The 23,280-nt window shown below is 39.2% G+C and overlaps 1 protein-coding gene across 1 annotated transcript in view; it reads right to left on the reverse strand.

Annotated features, from left to right (window-relative positions):
- DNAH11 (dynein axonemal heavy chain 11) overlaps positions 1-23,280 on the reverse strand; it is a 359,682-nt gene that overhangs the window by 294,204 nt on the left and 42,198 nt on the right. Inside the window, exons 10-20 of the mRNA XM_054559402.2 lie at positions 21,039-21,176; positions 20,604-20,728; positions 19,835-20,030; positions 18,212-18,316; positions 17,658-18,050; positions 9,174-9,506; positions 8,359-8,613; positions 8,110-8,279; positions 7,667-7,889; positions 2,786-2,902; positions 2,594-2,680 (exon numbers count right to left, since the gene is read on the reverse strand). Of these exons, the coding sequence (XP_054415377.1) occupies positions 2,594-2,680; positions 2,786-2,902; positions 7,667-7,889; positions 8,110-8,279; positions 8,359-8,613; positions 9,174-9,506; positions 17,658-18,050; positions 18,212-18,316; positions 19,835-20,030; positions 20,604-20,728; positions 21,039-21,176 (2,142 nt within the window). The remainder of the gene's footprint in view (positions 1-2,593; positions 2,681-2,785; positions 2,903-7,666; positions 7,890-8,109; positions 8,280-8,358; positions 8,614-9,173; positions 9,507-17,657; positions 18,051-18,211; positions 18,317-19,834; positions 20,031-20,603; positions 20,729-21,038; positions 21,177-23,280) is intronic.

The raw sequence follows: 23,280 nt of genomic DNA on the forward strand, positions 1-23,280 counted from the left end.
CGCTGGAACCTGGGAGGCAGAGGTTGTAGTGAGCTGAGATCATGCCACTGTACTCCAGCCTGGGTGACACAGCGAGACTCTGTCAAAGAAAGAAAAGGAAAGAAAAACAAAAGGAAAAGGAAAGGGAAGAAATACCCGGTTACATTAATTCAGCTAGTTATTATACAGTTACTATATCTTTGGCTGTGAAGAAACGGTAGTACTTTACCAGGGAACCTCATTTTAAAGGGAGGGATTCACTGCACTGTTCCCCTTATTTGTGGAAAGTCAGTGTTTTCTGTCTTGTGGACTGAGATGCCTTCAGAACCAGGGTCCACCACAACAGCCCAGAACAAGAATACATATGCCTTTCGCTGAGTCTAACTAGATTTACATTAGATATGTCTGCTGAACAAACACACCAAGAACATGACTTCAAGAAAAAGTTCACCCAGCCCTACTACATTCAAAATATTCCTGTAGTTACAAGCGTAAGCATCTCTGACTTTTAAATATGTAGCTATATGCTGTTATAGTATAGCATGAGCATGATACAATTCAATAAATAACTGTAGTAAATGTTTACATACAGCATGTTGGTTAGTCAAATAAAAACGTTTCCCCATCCGCAATCTGTTCAGACCACCTGCAATTTAGACATAATCTTTAAAAAATAAAAAATAAAACCAAGTATATTAGCATACTCTAACCTACTCCCTTTTCAATGAATATGTTAACCAATTTTATTCTGCCAAGTGAAAAAGGCAACATGATGCTATAGAATGGTATTTTCTGAATAAGTTTAAAGCAATTAAATCTAAATTCAACCCAAAATTTGGAAAGAGAGGTAAGGGGTCTGTCAGCTGCACCTGGCTAAGGAGTTAAGACTATCTCCAGCATGAAGTGAAATCAGGGTGACAGGCTAGATGAGCAACTCAGAAAGGTGCCCAGCTCCTAAATCTAAACTTCACACAATTATTTTCTTATTTTGGTTGCTAGGTTAAGTTCCTAGAGAAACAAAGACACCATTTTTCTAATAAAAGTTTAAAACATCTTTTCAAGTGTTCTGTGAATTACTCACCATTTGGATTCTTTGCCCACCATATTCATTCTTATAGTCAACTATAATAAAGTATAGTTGTTCATTATAAACTAGGATTGAATGACTCAACAATCTTCATGTCTAGGGTTAAGAATAAGTTATGGGCTTCCTTGACAATGGTTAAAAGTTACGGGCAAAAGAATCACAAGAGAAAGGGTATAGTGGTTAAAATTTCTGATTTTAAAAAAAAAAAAAAAGTTCAGATAGCCAGAATGTTAATCCTGGTTCTGTCACTTACTAACAGAAATCTGCAAGGAATTACTTAATTATACAGGCCTTTTTTTTTTTTTTTTTTTTTTTGAGATGAAGTCTTGCTCTGTCGCCAGGCTGGAGTACAGTGGCGCAATCTCGGCTCACTGCAATCTCTGCCTCCTGGGTTCAAGAGATTCCCCTGCCTCAGCCTCCTGAGTAGTTGGAACTACAGGCACCCACCACCATGCCCAGCAATTTTTTTTTTTTTTTTTTGGTATTTTAGTAGAGACAGGGTTTCACCATGTTGGCCAGGATGGTCTTGATCTCCTGACCTCGTGATAAGCCTGCTTCGAATCCCAAAGTGCCTGGGTAACAGGTGTGAGCCACCGTACCCGGCCACAAGCTTGTTTTTTTAATTGAAATAGGAAAAGTAATACAAGCCATATCATAGGGAGACTGTGAGAATTAAAAAGAAATAATGAAAGTCATATGCTTAACAAAATTCTTGACATATAGTAAGGACTCGAAAAATAGTAGTAGTTGTTACTCTCTCTAGTATGATTACTATGATGATTGTGATAGTTAATACTGAGTGTCAACATGATTGGACTGAAGGATACAAAGTATTGTTCCTGGGTGTGTCTGTAAGGGTGTTGCCAAAGGAGATTAACAATTGAGTCAGTAGACTGGGAGAGGCAAACCCACCCTCAATCTGGGTGGGCACCATCTAATCAGGTGCCAGCACAGCTAGGATAAAAGCAGGCAGAGGAACGTGGAAGGACTAGGCTGGCTGAGTCTTCTGGCCTCCATCTTTCTCCCGTGCTAGATGCTTCCTGTCCTCGAACATTGGACTCCACGTTCTTCAGCTTTTGCTCTCTTGGACCTACACCAGTGGCTTGCTAGGGACTCTGGGGCCTTTGGCCACAGACTTAAGGCCGCAATACTGGCTTCCCTACTTTTGAGGTTTTGGGACTCAGAGTGGCTTCCTTGTTCCTCAGCTTGCAGACAGCCTACTGTGGGACTTCGCCTTGTGATGGTATGAGTCAATACTCCTTAATAAACGCCCTTTCATATACACATCTATCCTATTAGTCCTGTCCCTCTAGAGAACCCTAATACAATGATGATGATGGTTTTGGGAGGCATGATTTGAAATACAATACAATTTACTTAAGGGGAAATTGCTTATAACTGGGTTTTAAATAAATCAATTCCTATAACAGCAAAACGAAGACAAAATGTGGCAGTATTTTGTATCTAAACTTACATTTTTTAAAGTAGCTATTTTAATGCACACAGGATATTTGAGATCTGTATTACCTTATCAAGCGCTGTGTATGGATTTTCTGCATTAAATCCAAGAGGGGCATAACGTCTGAATCTCTCTCTGAACTCTGCCTGCTTTCCCTAATCAGTGGGAAAAAAAAAAAAAAACCAAAGTGAATTTTAAACAAATACTTCAATTATCTTTGTAAAACCTTTCTTAAAGTAAAAGCTTGGTAGCTAGCTTACGTCAAACAAAATACATTTTTTCCTTATAAGAGTGACTTCTGCATTATGGAGAGGTGAGACTTCATGTCTGACAGTTGCTGCGATCTTTTTGGTAGTTTCCCATCTTTCAGGTAATTCCTGCAAAAGCAAAGGTACAAATGGGAAATTACTTCAATTCCTAAAACAAATCAACCCTACAGGATTAAATTACTCTAATTTCTTTCTTTTTTTTTTTTTTTTTTCCTCTTGAGAAAAGGTCTGGCTCTATCCCCTAGGCTGGAGTGCACTGGCATGATCCCAGCTCACTGAAACCTTCACCTCCCAGGCTCAAGTGATCCTCCCAGCTCAGCCTCCCCAGTAGCTGGAACTACAGGCGTGTACCATCATGCCCAGATAATTTTTGTATTTTTTTGTACAGACAGGGTTTCAGCATGTTGTCCGGGCTGGTCTTGAACTCATGAATTCAAGTGATTCACCTGCCTCTGGCTCCCAAAGTGCTGGGATTACAGGCATGAGCCACCATGCCCATGTAAATAATTCTCATTTCTTTACACTAACCCATGACATCTCTTCATTCTTATATAATGAGTTTATAAGAAAGGATGAAAGTGATGAAAAGGCTTAGAACCAGGGCTGAAGTACAGGCTGATTCACTGGCACTGCTGGGTTCAGAACTCCAAAGCATGTACCAGAATTGTTCTCATCTCAGAATCCATGGAAATCTTTTTAAAATAAACACAAATCTCCTAATTGTTTTGCTGCTGTGGGAATAAAATTAAAGTGCTCTGGAAATGACTTTGTTGATCTCTAACAACTAGAAATGGAAGCCAGCCATGTTTAGTAATTTAGCAAGTGAAAAAAAAAGATGCTTTGAAACTGCTGGGGCAAGGATGAAAATGTGAATCAATCTCATTCGCGGCTTTTCTCTAGCTCCCAAAGCTCTGTACGTTCTCCTTCTTTCTGGAGAGTTTGAGGATTGAGGTTGGGTTTATTTTAGGGGACTAGGAGTTTTTGAAGGGAGAAGAGGCAAAGAGAAGAAAGGTTAATTCCTACTCTATGTAGGACAAAAGACACAATAAATAGTTCAGGTACCAGCTCAACTCTGCTCTCCCTGCCTACAATGCAAATAGGACAAAAGCAAGTTATTTTCTTTGAGGAGCCATGCATGGGGCATAATTACTGTTGAAAAGCATTCCTTGTGTCCCAACTAACAAAGCATTGTTCCTCTGGGTCATCTCCTGGGACACTGAAATTGTTTTGTCATACAAACCCACCCATAGTGATGGAACTCTACTTGTAGCTGAAGTGCAAAACTCAAAGGTTCTAAAGACTATTTTGTAACCCTCAATAAATATTTGATGAATGATTCAGTAACTGCCAGTTATGAAAAACACACTGTGCTCAGTCTAAATACTATTTGTGTGGTGAACAGGGTGCTAAAAAGGTAAAACACGTTCTCTCAAATTGTTTTATAATCTGTCAGAGTGAGCAAGAGGCACATATAATAACTATTCTACACAACAGAATGTGTTAACTATCAGGAGGTCTATGTGTTATGGAATCAAAACAGTTGGGAGACAATATGGTGACATGACAGGAATACCAAACCAGCTCAGGAACCAAAGGACCTGGGCTTTAAACCCCCTTGTCCTTCCCTCTCGTGGCTTCTCATCAAAACTCTGCATCCGCCCTCTGTACAGACAGCCTCATTTTGCATTTCCAATTCCATTCCATTGAACCTAAGTATTCCATGGAGTCCCTCAGAGGCCATGGCTGGGAAACCAGGAAGAAGTTACATCCATGAGCTCAGGCCCCCTTATCCCTCTTCAAACACAGCAAACCTGCTTTATACTGGGGATTCCAAACAAGTTTTTACTTGATAAAAATAAATTTTCTTGAAACCCAAAAGATCAGATGATCTCCAAGGCCTCTCAAAGTCAGAAGATCCACTCAAGGAGGAGGTAACATTGAAACTGAGGCTCAACGAAATGACTAGGTTTCAACAGGCAGAGATGAGGGTGAGATCTCTTGAGGTACGACGACCAATATAGGATGGTGTGAGTGTGTGAGCTCTTATGGAAGCTGGACAGCATTCGGGAAGTTAGGGGCAGTTAGTGAAGGTTTCTGAGCAGAAAAGGGACTGGATAAGTCCTGCAGATTAGAATATTCATCTTGTTTCAGAGTATATTGTGGGTGAGGTGTGAGGAGGAATGGGATGAATTAAGGAGCTATTGCTGTGAGGTGAGAAGTAACAAGAGCTGAATTAAAGTGGGTGTAACAGCAGTGAAAAGAGGCAAAAGACTGAAAAGATGCTCCACCAAGACAAAGATCTTGCTGGTGGCGAGTCCTCATGACTTTAAGGAAGTAATACTTCAACTCTTAGTAGGCATAGCCAGACTTTAGGGTGTTTTCACACAGAACTAAGCATAGACAAGTATGTGGAAAATGTTATGACTTCTCGTAATAATAAAGGAGAAACTGAAAGTAACTATCACTTGAAGTTGCTTAAATTAAAATAAAATTGGGCCTCGTTACCCTCCAAATACACCACATACCGCCTATGACTCTTATTTTTCCTCCTGACAAGTCTAAATTACTGATACACAGCTAAAATTGTATTCTGCTTTTGAAATGTTGAAAAGCCTAATGCTTTCAATACTACCATCACCCGAAAGAGTGAACCAAACTTTTAAAATACAAATTCTGGAGGCCAAATCTAAATTTCCCTCATCAACTACTTATTATGACTACTTTCTCTATGAGATATAGTTTAAGGTTCAACATCTGATTCAAGGAATATCTAAATCTTCCTAGAAACAAGAAATATTTATAGTTGTTTCTACTGTAACTGTTTTATCTCTTAGTCTTGTTATGTATCTATCTGTCTAGAACTTCTCATCTTGCTCCATGTCTAACTGGCTTGCAAGCTCTAAGGGCAGTTTTATACTTAAATAGAATTTAACAATTCATATACGGTAATTCTCATAGTCTTTATAGTCAAGAGAGCACTTGTAAATACCCTGCTGCATTTAATCCTCACAAAGCAAAATGACAGAATATAAAACAAAACAGCCACTGTGAAAAATAGTTTGGCAATGGCTCAAAAAGTTAAATATAGAATTACCAGATTACCCAGCAATTCCACTCCTAAGTGTACTGAAAAGAATTGAAAACAGATACTCAAATAAATACACACCAATGTTCATAGCAGCACTATTGACAACAGCCCAAAGATGGAAACAACCCAAATGTCCATTGACAGACGAGTGGATAAGCCAATGGTGGTACGGACATACAATGGAATGTTATTCAGCCATAAAAAGAAATGAAGTACCAATACATGCTACAATGTGAATGAACCTGGAAAACATTATACCAAGTGAAAGAAGCCTAACAAAATAGGTCACATATTGTATGATTCCATCTATATGAAATATCTAGAGTAAGTGAACCCATAAAGGCAGAAATAGATTGGCAATTGCCAAGGATTGGTGGGTAGGGGTTTGCAGGGCTTGGCAGGGCATGGAGGAGGATAATGGGGAGAGACAGAGAAGTGGTATGGGATTTCTGGGAGCGACGAAAATTTCTGGAACTAGATAGAGGTGGTAGTTGCACAATATTGTACTAAATTGTACATTTTTAAATGGTTACTTTTATATGTTATCTGAATAGTACATTTCACCTCAATAAAAAAAAAACAGAAATTGATGGGAGCAAGTATAGAGAAATTGTTTAAATGAGGGATCATGAGGCATATTTTAGCAAAAAGGAAGTGTGGTCTTAGACATTAACAAACTTGTCAAGGCAAGCAGAAAAGATGAACTCATACAGTACTTGAAAACAAATCTAAATTTGAGTTCTGTGCTCTGACTACTAAACTAGATCAACTAGAATCCAGTGAAAGCTTTTTGGCTAATGTGTCCACTGATCACATTTGCAAAATTCAAGTACGTGTGTACACACACACACAAACACATACAATCTATAAAATATCAATACTGGCATAGAAAAAGAACCTCAATTGTGAGACTATGGTTCATGGTTTCAGTTACAATTAAAGAGACTTTGTTGTCAAAAAGCCCCCAAATCTTTCCACAGCATGTAAACAGGAGGACGGCATAGAAATCTATTTAGAAAGCATAGTGATTTCCCCATCCAAATTGAGTTTCATTTACTATTATTTTGAGACAGAGTCTCGCTCTGTCCCCATGCTAGACTGCAGTGGTGTGATCTCAGCTCACTGCAACTTTCACCTCCCGAGTTCAAATGATTCTCCTGCCTCAGCCTCCTGAGTAGCTGGACTACAGGTGCATGCCACCATGCCCAGTTAATTTTTGTATTTTTAGTAGAGACAGGGTTTCACCATGTTGGCCAGGCTGGTCTTGAATTCCGGACCTCAGGTGAACTGCCTGCCTCGGCCTCTCACAGTGCTGGGATTATAGGCGTGAGCCACTATGCCTGGCCTATTTATTCTTTATTAACATGTCCATGATATGTTTGCAAGACTAGGACACTTCTTGACTGACAGGTACTTTTTTTGAATGAAAAAAAAAAGTATGGATATATTTCATGTGTGAAAATGATGGTAAAACTGAACTCAAAAAAGCAACTCACAGGTTCTTCACAATCTACATTCTTTCTAATAAGAAGGCAGTGGAGCACAGTGGTTAAGTATTTTGTCATAAAACACACCTAGAGTGTTGGCTGGCTTTACTATTTGTATGACCTTGAGTAAGTTATTAAATCTACTTAAGTATCAGATTCCTAACCTGTAAATTGAAAACATCAAATGTGTACAGTATAGATTGTTGTAAGGACATCATAAGAGAGTACATGTAAAGTACTTTAATAAAAGAGATGCTCAATTTATGGTAATTACGATTATTTCACCTCTGCACTTACCTCTAGCTGAATATAGACTTGCTCAGGCATCTTCTGGCCATAGCTTTCCAGGAGGGTGATGGTTTCTTTTAGAGGTTCAAAGAGTTCATCAGTAGCTCTCTGTCGGCTTCTTACAGCCAGAAGATGGCCCATGATGTCAACTAAACCATCATGATCACCTTCATTTAATTCTCTCTGAAGTCCGGAATCTGTCTCCTTTATAAATTCTTGTAGCTCATTCAGACTATTAAATATATACGTACATAGATACACACAAATTAAGTTTATTAAAACATTTAGCAGTATAAGACTTCTGATTGAATCTTATTTTCATTATGTACCTGATTAAACATTATTTATCTCTACCATGAAACTGGCAACATTAATACGCTTAAAAGTAACATCTCAGTTTTAGAAAGCAGTTTAGAAAGTTATAATTCCAAATACCAAAGTACAAAGGCTACCTGTCAATGACAAATCTCAAAAGATGCTCCTGAAACATCCAGCTCCATTTCTTAATTGTGGTTAACAAGCTCACTTTGAAAGGCTTCATGTCCACCTTGAACCAACTATCAAACACTCTGAAGTCATCAAATTTGCTCATCTGAACATACAAAGCTTCATAAATGTCGATCTGTAGTTAGAAAAAAATTAATTAGAATAACTCAATGAAAAGCCATTTCACTACATTAAATGCTAAGGGTTTTCCTTGCCTGTTCTTTGAATTGCTCAAGAGTTGGTGGTTGTTCGGGAATTTCTTCATTTGCATGAGCATCCATTTCATCGGAAGACACAGCATGGCCATACAAAAGAAAATGCTTCATAAACTCAGCTCGATCATCCACCCAGAGGTAAGCGTGGGTCTCCAGGGTGTTTCTGAAATCTAAGACTTTGTTGATGACATTCACCACTCTGTTCATGATCTCCTGCCTGACCTCTGCCAGGCCTAACATGTTATCCATATCATTCTAAATGAGAGGAAAACACAGCACTTACTATTCAAATCGACCTTACTTTAACAGTTATCTACAACATAATATTACCGAGGTAATTCTTCAAAGGGAGAGTAGTTAGAAAAATTAAAAATCATGTTGCTTTTTCCAACTTCTCTTTTCCCTGTGCTTCCCATTTTCCTAATTTGTTCTGGGTTTTGTTTTCTGGTGGTTTTTGTGTTTTGTTTTTGTTTTTTTGAGACAGGGTTTTGCTTTGTCACTCAAGCTGGAGTGCACTGGCTTCATCATAGCTCACGGCAGCCTCTAACTCTTGGGCTCAAGCAATCCTCCTGCCTGAGCCTCCTGAGCAGCTGGGACTACAGGTGCATGCCACCACACCCAGCTAATTTTTTAATTTTTTTTAGAGACGGTCTTGCTATGCTGCTTAGGCTGGTCTTGAACTCTTGGGCTCAAGCAATCCTCTTGCCTCAGCCTCCCAAAGTTCTGGGATTCCAGGCATGAGCTACCATACCCAACCACAATTTGTTTTTGAATCATTAATATAAAAGCTAAATACCCATTTACTAAGAAAATACCTGATAATTTTTAATTTCCAGGTGTGTTGCTATTCGGTTCATCTGGGCAGACATTCTAAAACTATTGCATAACATTTCTTCTACCAGATCATAGAAGCCATCCCCAGCCTCTCTGTCTAGAGAAGGTTTAAACACAATCTCAGGAGGCAACAAGATCATTTGTGCTTGAAAAAATGGTGCCGGTTTCAATTGTTTCTCTGTATTCTTCAGAAAGAAGTCTAAGTCGTGCATTATAGCCTGAAAAAAGCCTTCCACCACAATGTCATCAATGAATTCTACATAAATTTTCCAGGTATCCAGGGAGGGATCGGCTTTGAAGAGCTTCCTATTTTCCTAGAAACAGACAAGTATTAGTAGATGAATATAAACAAATAATTAGCATAAAAACTAAAACTCTCCATTTAAATAGTTTGTAAAAGAAGAGACTGCGTTGTTGTGCACAAGACAGGAACATTCAAATACTAAGTTGCAGAACCTTAAGCTAGATGTCAAAGATCTAAGCAGGAATTTAGAACATTAAGTTCACACACGAAATACATTCAAAAGTTGTTTCCAGGAAAGTTCTCTGTGAAGATTGCTATCTTCAGAAACAGACAGGAAATACACTAGTTCCCAGTGAATTCTAGACATTTTGGACCTGGGCTCTAGTTTTTGCTCTGTCACTAACTCTGTGTCCTTAGACCTTGCCTTCCAGGGCCTTCCCTATAAATAAAGAGATCTGTCAAACTGGTCCTTCAGAGAACACCATTCTGGAACATCTCAAGATTATCAAGTCAGGGAAGTACTATGTACTCTATGCCATTCTTGGAGATTCACAATGTACCTATTCTATTAAAGTCCATTGAGGCTATTATTAAAAAGTCAAAAAATAACAGATGCTGGTGAGGTTGCACAGAAAAAGGAATGTTTGTATACTGTTGGTAGAAGTGTTAATTAGTTCAACCACTGTGGAAGACAGTGTGGAAATTCCTCAAAGACCCAAAAACAGAAATATCATTTGAACCAGCAATCCCATCACTGGATATACACCAAAAGGGATATAAATCATTCTATTATAAAGACACACTCATATATGTTCACTATAGCACTATTCACAATGGCAAAGACATGGAATCAACCTAAGTGCCTATCAATGATACACTGGATAAAGAAAATGTGGTACGTGTATACATGGAATACTATGCAGCCATAAAAATTAAGAATGAGATCATGTCCTTTGCAGGAACATGGATGGAGCTGGAGGCCATTATCCTCAGCAAACTAATGCAGGAGCAGAAAACCAAATACTGCATTTTCTCACTTATAAGTGGGAGTTAAATGATGAGAACACATGGACACATAGAGGGGAACAACAGACACTGGGATCTAAAGGAGGGTAAGGACTGGAAGGAGGGAGAAGATCAGGAAAAATAACCAGTGGGTACTAGGTGTAATACCCGGGTGATAAAATAATCTGTACAACAAACCTTCATGTTTTCGGACCTTGTTTAAGCACTTTTTTTTGCAAACCATCTATGATAAGCAACCTGTGGAATAGACCCAGTTTGGAAAACACTGGACTGAGGAAGTTCTAAGCTCCCTTCTTGCATCAACAATATGAGCTTCTTGCACCTTAGCGTCTCCCAAGAGTTTGGGTGACATAATGGACAAGCCAGTTGGGGCAAAATAGGGCCTGAAAACAAAGGTGTGGTTAAGGACCACTACAGGCTGAGCATGCAGTGTGCTTGGCCCAGAGACACAGCTTTCAAAAGATCAGGTGGGCAGCAAAGTTGATTCTAGAGAGGCTGAGTGGCTAAACTTGCATGGTCTATACAGACCAGACAGCAGATGCCCAAGGGAGGAACTGAAGCACAGGGCAAAGGAGACATTGGAATAAGAGCTGATTATAAGGTGACACTGGAATAAGAGCTGATTATAAGGTGGACTATACTCTCTATTTTCTTTGATTATTCTTTACTATGGATATATGATCCAGGATGCAAAGGTGTATGTTGTAAGCAAGAATCAGAACTAGAGAGGTGAGTATAGATCCTAATAAGGCAGGGGAGAGATAAGAGAACCCTAGCTCTCAAACAAATTTAAGAACTGCTCCTTCTCAGGAATGCTGTGTTGCCCACCAGCCAGGTGGAACCATTCACATCTGTGTAATCATGTGACATGCACCCCTGGAATTGTGCAGTACACATCCTAGGAAAGTATACATAGCTGCCCTGGTCCCTTTGTAGGCACTACAAGAGAAAAGTATAGATCTTACAGCTGAAGAAAAATCCTTAGAGACCATCTTGTTAAGTCTCCTCATCTTAAACATATTAATACGGTTTGACTCTGTGTCCTCACCTAAATCTAAACTTGAATTGTAATCCCCACGTGTTGGGACAGTAGCCTGGTGGAAGGTGACTGAATCATGGGGGCAGACTCCCTGCCCCAACCCCCCACTTGCTGTTCTCGTGACAGAATTCTCATGAGATCTGGTTGTTTGATAAGTGTGTGTTTCTTCCCCTTTGCTCTCTCTCCTGCCACCATGTAAGATGGACCTTGCTTCCCCTTTGCCTTCTGCCATGATTGTAAGTTTCCTGAGGCCTCCCCAGCCATGTGGAACCGCAAGTCAATTAAATCTCTTTTCTTCATAAATGACCCTGTCTCAGGTAGTTCTTTTTTTTCACAGCAGTGTGAAAACAGACTAACATAGACATGAAAACAAAGACCTAATACACATTCAGCATCACACTAGTAGGAAGTTAATAGCTGAGCTAGGACTAGAAACCAGCCCTCTTGATCTCCCAGAGTAGGGCCTTTCCCATCATGTCACAGTCATATACACTTTTTCATACCAAGAGATCCAGTTTATCTCACTACAGTCACATTGATGAGAAATGCTGTATCTTCAGCACATTAGGATAACGGGAGAGAAAGGAAGAGAAAGGAGAGCTTTAGATAACTGAATGATCACTCAGGTCCCTTCCAGGCCCAATATTCCATGGTCCTGCTCCTCTCTTCTATCCATCTTTAACTCTGACTCCAGACCACTCGCTGACATCCCACCGGCCAGAAAACATGCAGCATGCAAAAGGCAGAACTGACTCACCCTTGGCCATATTTCTACAGCTTTTCCCCAAACCACGTTCCTCACCAGAAGCCTGAGAACCAGGTTCAACATCACGTGCTAAGTCAAGAGGAAAATAATCACTTAAAAGACCCAACTTATGGAAACAAACAATCATTTCATTTCCATTTTAAAGCTGGCTTACATTCCCTCAAGGCAGAAGCTCTCTTCCATTCTCAGATTGAGAACAGTGATTTCAAAGCTTCTTAGTTTTTGCCTTAAGGACAAAAATAGGAGAATCCATTTCTTAATAGAAAAAATTCTAACATTTTTCTCTGAGATGACAATGCAAAACCTTGTTTTATGACGATTTCTAGTCATGTCTTGGCCATACTTTTAAAGCATTTTCATCAGGATTCATATCTTAATGGTTTAAAATCCTTGGAGTTTGGGGAGTACATTTTTTTATTATCAAGAAAATGTAACAGAAAAAACTAATTGTAATCCATCATCTGTCCTCTATGAGACAGATTCTAACACATAAACAGTTGTAGAGGTGTCTTAAAAGTCACAGAATAATTCAAAGCATTTCAGTGAACAACTAGAAATAGTCCATGGCATGACTTAGTTAAGATACTGCTGAAAAACAAATTAATTTCCAGATAAATGCCTCCTTTACATGTCAGGACACCCCTGAGATTCTCTCCAGGCTACCCAGGACTTTGGCAGAGCCTTCGGAGGGAGCATGACCCTGCCCACACTTTGATTTCAGACTTCAGCCCTCTAGACTATGAGAGAATAAACTTCTTTCATTTCAAGAGAGCCTGTTTGTGGACCTTGTCATGGCAGCCTTGGGATGCTATTCCGGGCAGTACTCAAAGAAGACAGAAACAAAGTCTTTGTCCTAGCAAATTGTCATCGATGGGAAAATTAAAACTTTCTAGAAATTTCAGAAAACATTGGAAGTCAACAGAAACATTGAAACCCGTGTTAATTATGTACTTCTTTTTATTTTCTTTTCCATATCCACTAGAGCATATCAAATGTACTGTACTTTACGTTTTGGTAAGAACATCTGTTACCCTCCAAACCCTTTCTTCACTCAGCTCCCTGTCCTGGTTTTCCTCCTACTGTCTCAGCCTTTCCTTTTCTGCATCTTTGGCTAGTCCTTCTTCTGCCTGGTCTCCTAAGAGAAGAATGGTGGTCCAGCCAATAGTCCTTGATTTTCTTCTATTCTCTAGCTAAACTCATGTTCTCGGTGATAACATCCAGTTTCCTGGCTTAAATATCATTGCCATCCACTCCGCCTTCATTTGTGATTTCAGTTTGGACCCCTCTCATTAACTCTAAATGAGTAAATCCAATAGCCCACACAGCTCCTCTACTTGGCTAATTAACACCTCAAATTCAAAATGCCAAAACTGAAATCTTGACCTTCCCTGCTAAGTCTCTTCCTCTCACACCCTTCCCCATCCGAATAGATTGCATCTTCACCTTTCCAGTTGATCATGACAAAATGTGTAGAATAATCTTTAACGTGTCTTTCTTTCATGCTCCACACCCAGTCTTTAGGAAATTCTGTTTGCTCCACTTAATTCAAAATATATCCAGAATCCAACTACTTCTAATCACTTTCACTGCTACCACCCCGGTCCAGCACCATCATCTGCTACCTGCCTGTGCCATGGTCTGAATGCTTATGTCCTCCCAAAATTCGAATGTGAAAATCCCAACCCCCAAGGGGATGGTATTAGGAGGAGGGGTTTAGGAGGAGGTGATTAGGTCCTGAGGGCAGAGCCTTCATGAATGGGAGTACTGCCTATATCAAACAGGCCCAGGGGAACTTCCTCCATGTGAGGACACAATGAGAAGTTGGCAGTCTGCAACCTAGAAGAGGGGCGTTGCCAGAAACTGATCATGCTGGCACCTGGACTATGAGAAAACCATTTCTGCTGTTAAGTTTACAGTATTTTGCTATAGCAGCCTGAACATACTGAACCCTTAGATTACTAGTAAGAATGGCAACCTACCAGGTCACCCTGCCTCTTCCCTTACCTCCCTACAGAGGATCTCAACACAACAGCCAGAAATCCTTTTAGAATGAAAGTCAGATTGTATTTCTTCCCCTCCTCAAAGTTCTGCAGTGTGTTTCACATACCTCAGAGTGAGCCAAAGCCAGAGTCTGCACAAAGGCCTATGAAGCCTCCCCTGAGCTGCCAGTCCCTCCCCACGTAGCTTAGCATCTGACCCTTACCTCAGCAACTCTCCACTCAGCTCCCTCTACTCCCCTCACACTTACTTCCTTGCTCTTCCTCGAGCATGCCCAGGGATCTCCTGCCCAACAGCTATCTCCTCTGCCTGGAACACTCTTCACCAAAGGCCCACTTGGCTGACTCTATCACCTCTGTCAAGTCTTTGTTCAAATTTCACCTTCTGGTTGAGTCTACTCTGATCATCCTACTTAAAACTGCATCCTCGACCCCACCCTCCAGAATTCCCTTGCCTTGTTCCAATTTGATCTTTTTCCTGCAGCATGTACCAGTTCTAACATAGCACGACTTACTATGTCACTGCTTATTATCTCTCTCCTCACTTGATTCAAGTTCCATGAGAGCAAGGATCTTTGTCTGCTCTGCTTTCTTTCATATTTCAAAAACCTACAAAGGTTCTGGGTACACACAAGGCTCACAATAAATATTTCTCAAATAAGTGAATGATGATGGACTGCAAAGACTAGATAGATAATGGGTTGCATACAATTCCCAGCAGGAAAACCGTAATCTATTTCTTGTTCTGCTGAGAATTAGCCTAGAGACAAGGACCTTCATTTTACACATGAGAAAATTCAGGCCCAGCCTCTGGAAGACTCTGGTTTCCAGCCTTTACCAAGGACATTTTCCCTACCCCACACTGTGGTACTTCATGACGGCTTCAGTGTGTGTGTGTGTGTGTGTGTGTGTGTGTGTGTGTGAGAAAGAGTGTGCATGAGGGAGAAAGAGTGTGTGTGAGAGTGTGTGTGTGTGTGATATGTGAGAGGAAGAGACTGTGTGACAGTATGTGACATACAGAGAAAAAGAGTATGTGTGTGTGAGAGAGAGAATGTGTGTGTGTTAGAGAGAGAGAGAGAGTTTGTGTGCGTATGTGTGGAGGGGGGTCTGTCTTGCCCAAAGTAGAGCATTCATGGTTTAATGACTGTGCTAGTCTATAGAGAAGACTTCACATAACAAGGATGCTCAGAGGAAACATGAAATACGCTCTTTCATTCTTATCCCTTTTTTTCTTAAGAAATAGGAACAACAAGAAATCAACTCCCCGTGTTCCTATCATCAGCATTGCACATCTGTGAGCACCACATTCCTACCTTTGCCTTCCCTCCATCCTGTACTACAGATGAATGCTCCATGCTCCTATCTAAAGACACCTTCTACAGGTATTTATTAAATCCCATTCCCTCAATGGCTTTCTTCCAACAATTTTTTCTCCTTCTTAGATTACTGCAGTTAACATACAAACATCCTGAAACATCAACCACTATTAAAAATAAAACCCTCCCTACCTTGATACACAGGCCCCAGGTACTGCCCAGTTGTTGGTTTGCCCCACAGCAGAGCTCCTCAGGATCTCCTTGGCTGCCTCCACTCACATTTCCCCATTCTCTCATCAGCCCACTCCCACCAGGCTTCCACTCTGCCACCATATGAAATCATCTCTTCTCATCCCAATGACTTCCATGCTGCCAGATCTGAGGGTTAGCCTCTGTCTTTATTTTCGGGTCCTACGTCAGGATGGGACAGAGTTGAGCTCTTCCTCCTCCTCGAAATCCCTTCTTTATTGATTTCCAGGGCATCACTCTCTCTTTTTCAGTATCCTGTGTGGGATTTTCCTCTTCTCCCTGATGTAGGGAGGACTTCGAGGCTAGTTTATGGGCCTCTTTTCTATCTACAATTCCCACATATTCTTAATCTAATTATATGGCTCTAAATACCATACATATGTGCATGAATCTCAATTCTCTGTTACTTACCTGGATTTTGCCCTGAACACAAGACACATTTGCAATTCTAGTCTACTCAAAATGTCCCTTAGGACAAGCATCTCTAACTAACTTGTCCAAAACCAAACCTCCTTTTTTCCTCCCCTGCAAAATCTGCTCACCACAGTCTTCCTCATATCATTAAAGGGCGACTCCAGTCCAGTCCAATCACTCAGACCAAAAACCTTGAAATTATCCTTGACTTCTCTCTCCTCTGATTCCTCAAAGCAAATTCTGCTGGATCTGCCGTCAAAATATATGCAGGACATGAACTGCCTTGATCACTAGCACTATGACCCAAGGCAGCATCATTTCTCACCTGGATTATTAGCATAGGCTCTGAAGAGCCTCCCTGCCAACCACTTCTTTGCTTGCCTGTGGCTTACCCTCCACAGGGAAAGCCTTTGAGCAGAAAGTCTCTGGCTGCTCTTTCCCCTTACAGTAAAATCCAAAGTCCTCATAACAGCCTGCTAACACCACATAATGTACCACTAGTCTCTTCTACCTCACCCTCTGCTACCACTCCCCTTGCAAATCCTGATCTCAGTTTACTGACTGATCCTGGAACAGGCCAGGCTGCTCCTGCCTCAAAGTGTCTATACTTTCGCTCTCCAGAACGTCCTTCTCCTGATATCCATATGCTTTGTTCCCTGTCAGTTCTCTGCAGAAATACTATCTTAGGAAAGAGGCCTGCCCAACCACCCTACCCCCAAGCGACTCCCTATCCCATCTGCTCTGCTCTATCTTTCATCATTGCTCCTATTACAACTGACATATCTATTTGTTCTTTTCTCTTGCTAACTTCCTCTGACTAGAGCGTAAGCTCCATGAAATAAAGGATTTGGTGGTGGTTGGTGGGGAGTGCATTGTGTTGTTTGCTTTTATTTTCCTGCCTTCTGCCTTTTGTGTGTGTGTGTGTGTGTGTTTCCGTTTTCTCTTGAATTCATAACCCTAGATGAGTGCCTGTTACTATTTTAGGAACTCAAATCTTTGTTAAAAGGAGAGTAATTATTGTTGCCATCCTTAGGAGATGGTTGAGAGGGTACCTTGAGATGACCTAAGCAAGGTGTTTGTTTGGCACATACGAGGCAGTCAACAAACAGTGGTAGCTATTAGGAGCATCCAAAAGAGGACGCAACTGTGACAAGATAAAGATTCTATCACTAGCCTTTCTGTTTAATCAACACATCTCACATTCTAATCTCTTCCCTCAGGAATGACAGTAGTGAGGGCTACAGAAATTGCAGGCAAGTAACACAAATTCCCCCACTTTAAACGCCTAATAATACCATTCATAAAGCTCTTTCAGGCTTGATAAAAGAGTCCCACATTATTAGGTTAAGTATTTTTGCTCTTCTCTGAACTCAATGAAAAGATCTATAAATCTTGAAAGGTTAAAAGCCATTACCTCGACCAAGTTGTGGATCTTGCAGCCATCTCCTTGGATTAACTTGTATTTTTTTGTAAACAAATCACCCTTGTCCTCCAAGGTAAAGGCTGCCTCTCGTCTGTGCTCTCTCCTGGGAGGTAGCACGCACCTGGCCCAGGCCCTCATGGTCTGCTGGATCACCTTCACGTTTTCCTGTGTGCGCTCAACTCTGTGCTCCAACTCGGACGTGGCCGCCCTCACCCTCTCGATGTAGCCCCAGCAGTCGTCCTGCCACGTCAGCCACGTTGTGGCTGCTGTCAGCTGCTCATCAATAGCCCTCAGCTCATCTTCAATCAGAGGGTATTCAACTTCCAGGAGCGTCTGTTTGAGCTTATTATACCCTTGCACAAGAAGGTCAAGATTTCCAATGTACTGAGCAAAGAAAACCCCAGAACAAAAAGTGCCAAATATGTTAGCTATTTTCTCTGTCTTAAAGGTGTAAAAATGTCATATAGATCTATATAATAATTGAAATTCAAAATATTTATATTCATAATAGGCCCTACTATCTTTTTTTAACAAAAACCACAAACCTTTGAAATAGTGTTCCTTTTCTTGAAGATGGCTAAAGCTGAATCTGGTATGTCTTGTTTCTTCAACATCAAAAGATATTTCACTTCTCTCAATACAGCCACTAGCTATTAAAATACAATTATTAAAATTATTGCATATTTTCATAATGTCATTCTATTTTAACTCAAGTTTAACTTGAAATACTTAAGATGTTATCCAAGTATTACTATATTTCCAAATCTTCAAGGTAAATAGACTTTTGTTTCATATACTTTTTAAAAATAAAAATCATACATTCATAATAAAGGTATATGAATTATCCCTAAAACATCTCAAGAAATTAGTTCTTATAAATTGGTTTTATGAAATCAGAAAATAGAAGGAATCCTCCGTTCACTATGTCATGTATTTAGGTATGTGTGCTGAGTTTTACTAGCAAAATAAAGTCAATTATTCTCTGTACATATTTTAGAGAAACAGATCAGAATTTGGATGCAGAGTATGCTTATCCAACTCAGTGAGGCTAACTTTCCCACTTCCTAGGCATGCATTTGGACTACCACGAGAGACTCCAAGTAATCACTAATAGTGAATGTATAATCTTCATCCCCTAAAAATTCAGCTAGATGTTTAAGGCATTTTGTGTTTTGTCATGGAAATTACAAACAGATATTCTTATAAGCTTGCCCCTTACCCTAAAGCATATCCATGGTGGTAAATAGAAAAGAAAGCTTATTTTGTGTCTCATATCTAACAAGCTGCCAGACTTGGAGATCGTTTGTTTAAAATATATACAATGCATATGCATACATATATACATGCACATCTAGTATTGATTAAATATATGCACATATTGTATAATTATATACACATACACATATATAAATGGTAACAAAGTCCCATTGTTACATAACATGTAATGAAATTATGAGAAAATGAATTGAGAAAATACATGAAATTTCCTTTGTTACATGATTTACCATGCATTAACAAAAGACCTGTTCAATAAAGATAATATTCATCCTGGACATTATTTAACTTAATATTTTTTATATTAATATGTTTTATGTTTTTTAAAATTACCATCAATTTAATTACCATATACAAGCTTATTGTCTCTTTGAAAGAAATGACAATAAATTAAAATCTACCAGTGCTCATCAAAAACATGACATGTCTTTCATTCGGTGTATTCTGTTGATTCCCCAAATCTTAACTTACATGATGAAATTTTAACTAAAACACTGGCATAAGTTATGAATATATTTAAGCCAGAAACTGTCTGGTAAAGACAAATGATTCAATTCAGTTGAGCTAACATTTACTAAGTGTCACCAAGTACCAGACACTAAACTAGAAACATAGAGCATAAAGATGCAATGAAATGGATGCTACTCTCAGTGGCTCACTATCTAGTGAGGGTGGCATGGTAAAGAAATAATTACAATACAAATTAATAGAGTAATTAGTAGAATTTGAGAAACAAATCTCTACAACGAAGACCTACAAGAAATTGTTTACAGTTATAGTCCTCGCAACTCTGACATTTTCCCAAATGTAAATTACAAATGACTGGAAATATCAGAAATATGCTTATAATAAAAAGGGCACTTATAAATCATCTTAAAAAATCAAATCCCTACCTTTGGGTCAAAATTGACACAGAGAAGACCATTCATGGCACTGAATTTAACCAAGGGTTGATTCAAATTGAATTCACAGATTTCATCCACATTACTTTTCCATTCATTATAGATACGATTTTCAAATTGATCAAGCAAAGTGGTCATTTCAATGTACTTTTGATAAACTAAAGCATTATCAGGATTGCCCAAAAATCTGTAGGAATAAGGTTTTTCTACTGGTTTATACATATATTAGATAGATTTCAGCTTAATAATTCTATAGTAATACAATATATAAAATATAATGCACTATAAACAACCAGGAAGAGAAACATTCAACACCAAATTATGCACCTATGAATTGCTTTTGCTTTAAAAGACAAACTTATAAGATGAATGAAACTCAAGATTTTACTAAATGTTGATAGCAACAAGCTGCCGGCTCCTACGAAGAGAAGAAAAAGGTACAAAGACTACATAATAAAAGCAGTGTTATTTATTGGAAAAAGGAAAAACAATAACAGCAAGAAACTCCAAATATGGTGGGTGGAAAGGACACGTGAAAAGAAAAAAGGACCAGAAAACATGTAAGCATATGAAATTCTAAGAGTCCCATTAGAAATATTCCAAAACCATGGGAATGAATCCCTCTCCACAAACCCAACTAGTGAGAGAAGTGAACAGGGCAATGGCTTCCTAAGTGCTAATATGAACAGCTCACTCTCTTATATAAAACGTCACCCATACCATTAGAATAACTTGCCATGACCTAAGCTTAACTACTTACAGATAACGGAGAGATGCAAAGTTTGACCAAAACATTTGAAGTCGTTGGAGGACCTGTTGGGCCCATTTGATATGTCCTGAGGTAAATGGCATGTTCTTGTTAAGAACTACAAGACCACGTTCAATCTGCAAGTTGGTATTTTGGTGAAGAGGAAGAAAGGGAACATTCAGTTAGAATGGTTTCCAACCTTGTAAGCAATTTTTCATTTTGGTATTTTTACAGTAGTATAAAACGTATGTGTTTAATCACTTGATTACTAGAAGAGTTACAGTCCTAAAGCAAGTTTACCATCTCCATGAGGAAACCAGCTAAATAAAAGCACAAAAATGTAGTGCCTATATCTAATCTTTAGATATAATCACACAGAGTTCTAGTTGATGGTCATTATCTGCCTAAATGATATGGTAAATGTGTCCAACCTTATCCACCACTTACCTGTTTCATGTGTTCATTATACAATTGCTTACACACATCCAGCTCTGTATTAAACATATGCACTAGTGTGCTGTAGTGTAGGCTGAAAATTTCCATGACAACTGGCTTCTCTAGAAAATTTCCAAATATGGTCAAAAGCTATAAAAATCAAAGTAAAGGCAACATTAAGCACTATGAGTTTTTAACACAAATACTCAGCTCACAATGTCCCCCTTCAAACCTCTTACACGACTAAAGTTTAGAATCTTGAAAGTATCCTGTGATGCTTCAAAATGTAAAATGTCTTTTTGCATCTCCCTAAAATTTCTGTACATCCAATAAACCAATTCTAGATGTAAAAGAATTTCTCTTTCTCAGCAGAAAGGAACCACTGTCTGTCTGCAATTTCTGTTCACAGCTAATACTATTTCCTGTTGGGTGCCAGGTAACGTTTCAGAAGACGCTTTGCAGATATAAGAATAGAAACAAGACTCATGTACTTGTTATTGTTCTTCCCTCCTACATATGTATTCTTTAGATATAAATATCCACGTATCCATATTGAGGCCCTCTAGGTCACAGCATGAATAATTATACCAGATGTGCCAGTCACCATGACTGCATGTCTATGGCCGCTGGTACATCCACACGATCCAGCCACCCCCAACAGTGTCCTGGGGCTACAGTGGTGACTGTTACAAGGACAACCACTCCACAGGTGGATGACTCCTTTGACATGAATGGCCTGGCTCAAATCAATGCTTTGAGCTAATAAGATTCTTTCTCAGAGTCAGGGCCTGGCTGAATCCATGCCGGCTAAAATTATCAGTGAGCAGAAACTACTAGCAAGCAGAGGAAGTCAACTGATAGTGGGACAGGAGAAAGCAGACACACACACTGAACAGGATCACATCACCAGCAAAACAGGAGTGGAGTCTCACAAACTCCTCTTGCTCAGTCAGTGGAGCCCCCTAGATTTCAAACTTACCTTCACTGCCAGTGTTCACAAGGCTTAGTTATCCAGTGAGTCTGATTTTGGATTCCCATTAGTCTCTTGTCTTGTTTACTACCCAATGTGGATTCTTTTGTGTGCTAGCATAAAATAGCTCTTTCCTTGCAAGCAAAATGATGTAACTAAAACATTTATTTGTATGTAACCAATGTTTCTATAGTGCTATGTCCCAGGTACTACATGTTAAGGGCCTTATATTATTACACACTCCAGGTGAGGAAACTGAGTTATCAGGAGGGAATGATTTTCCCAAATTTGTAACAGCTAGTGGCGGAGCTGGGATTTGAAACCAGGCAGTCTAGCATTTGGGTTTGCGCTTCACTGTGTAGCTTCTCATCAGCTAATATGCCATTGAAAGTTATGTCATTTTGTTATCTGATCATTCTGTGTGGGCTTCAAAATATGTTAGTTATTAAGCCTGTCATATGGGTATTTTCTTTGAAAGAAGACATCTCAAAATAACGAAGTATATTTACAGTGGTAGATAAACTGTATCCAAGGTCACGCCTTGTTTAGCAATATGGCAAAGGAGGGGGCTTTGTTCTTTTTGTTAAGGAGATAACAGGTATTCTCTAAAACTTGCTTCACTTAAAAAACAGCTTCGTAATAAAAATTTGCAAATATTTCCATAAACTACATTCACTGAAAATAAAACTACCATGAAAAAATTATAGAAACTAAAATGTAACTATAACTATACCTTAGGGGTCAATTTAGACAAACACATTCTGACTTTTTCTGGTAACATCAATTATAACTACAGTAGAAACTGCTAAATATTTTTAAATCTACTACTCAGGGCTACCTAGCAAAATGTAAATGATTAACTTTCTTCCCACAGCCATTGTTTTGTTGAGTTTGGATTTCAAATAAAAATTATAAAGTAAACATTGCCTTATATATTTAACAAAAAAGTATATTCCAACAAGAATTGATAAGTGTATTTACTTCACAACATTATTTTTTTTAACACTTATCATACTGACCACAATGGAAAGAATACCATAAGCTTCCTAGCTACATCACATCTTGCCCACCAGGCTTAGCGGTCCTTAACTCCAAGTTTTCAAGAGAAAGTACATAGAGAAAATAGTCTGAGGTGAGGTTGTAAAGCCAAAAAGTAGTAGGAAAAGTCTCACTGTTTTAGGCAGTATACATTATTGTAATTGTTTGTCATCCAAAATGTATAAAAATCACCCTCCAGGAGGAGAGTAAAGGTCATTTCAAGCTCTTGCTTCTTTGTTCACAGTA

Source organism: Pongo abelii, chromosome 6 (genome assembly GCF_028885655.2).
Source record: "Pongo abelii isolate AG06213 chromosome 6, NHGRI_mPonAbe1-v2.0_pri, whole genome shotgun sequence".
NCBI classification, from domain to species: domain Eukaryota; kingdom Metazoa; phylum Chordata; class Mammalia; order Primates; family Hominidae; genus Pongo; species Pongo abelii.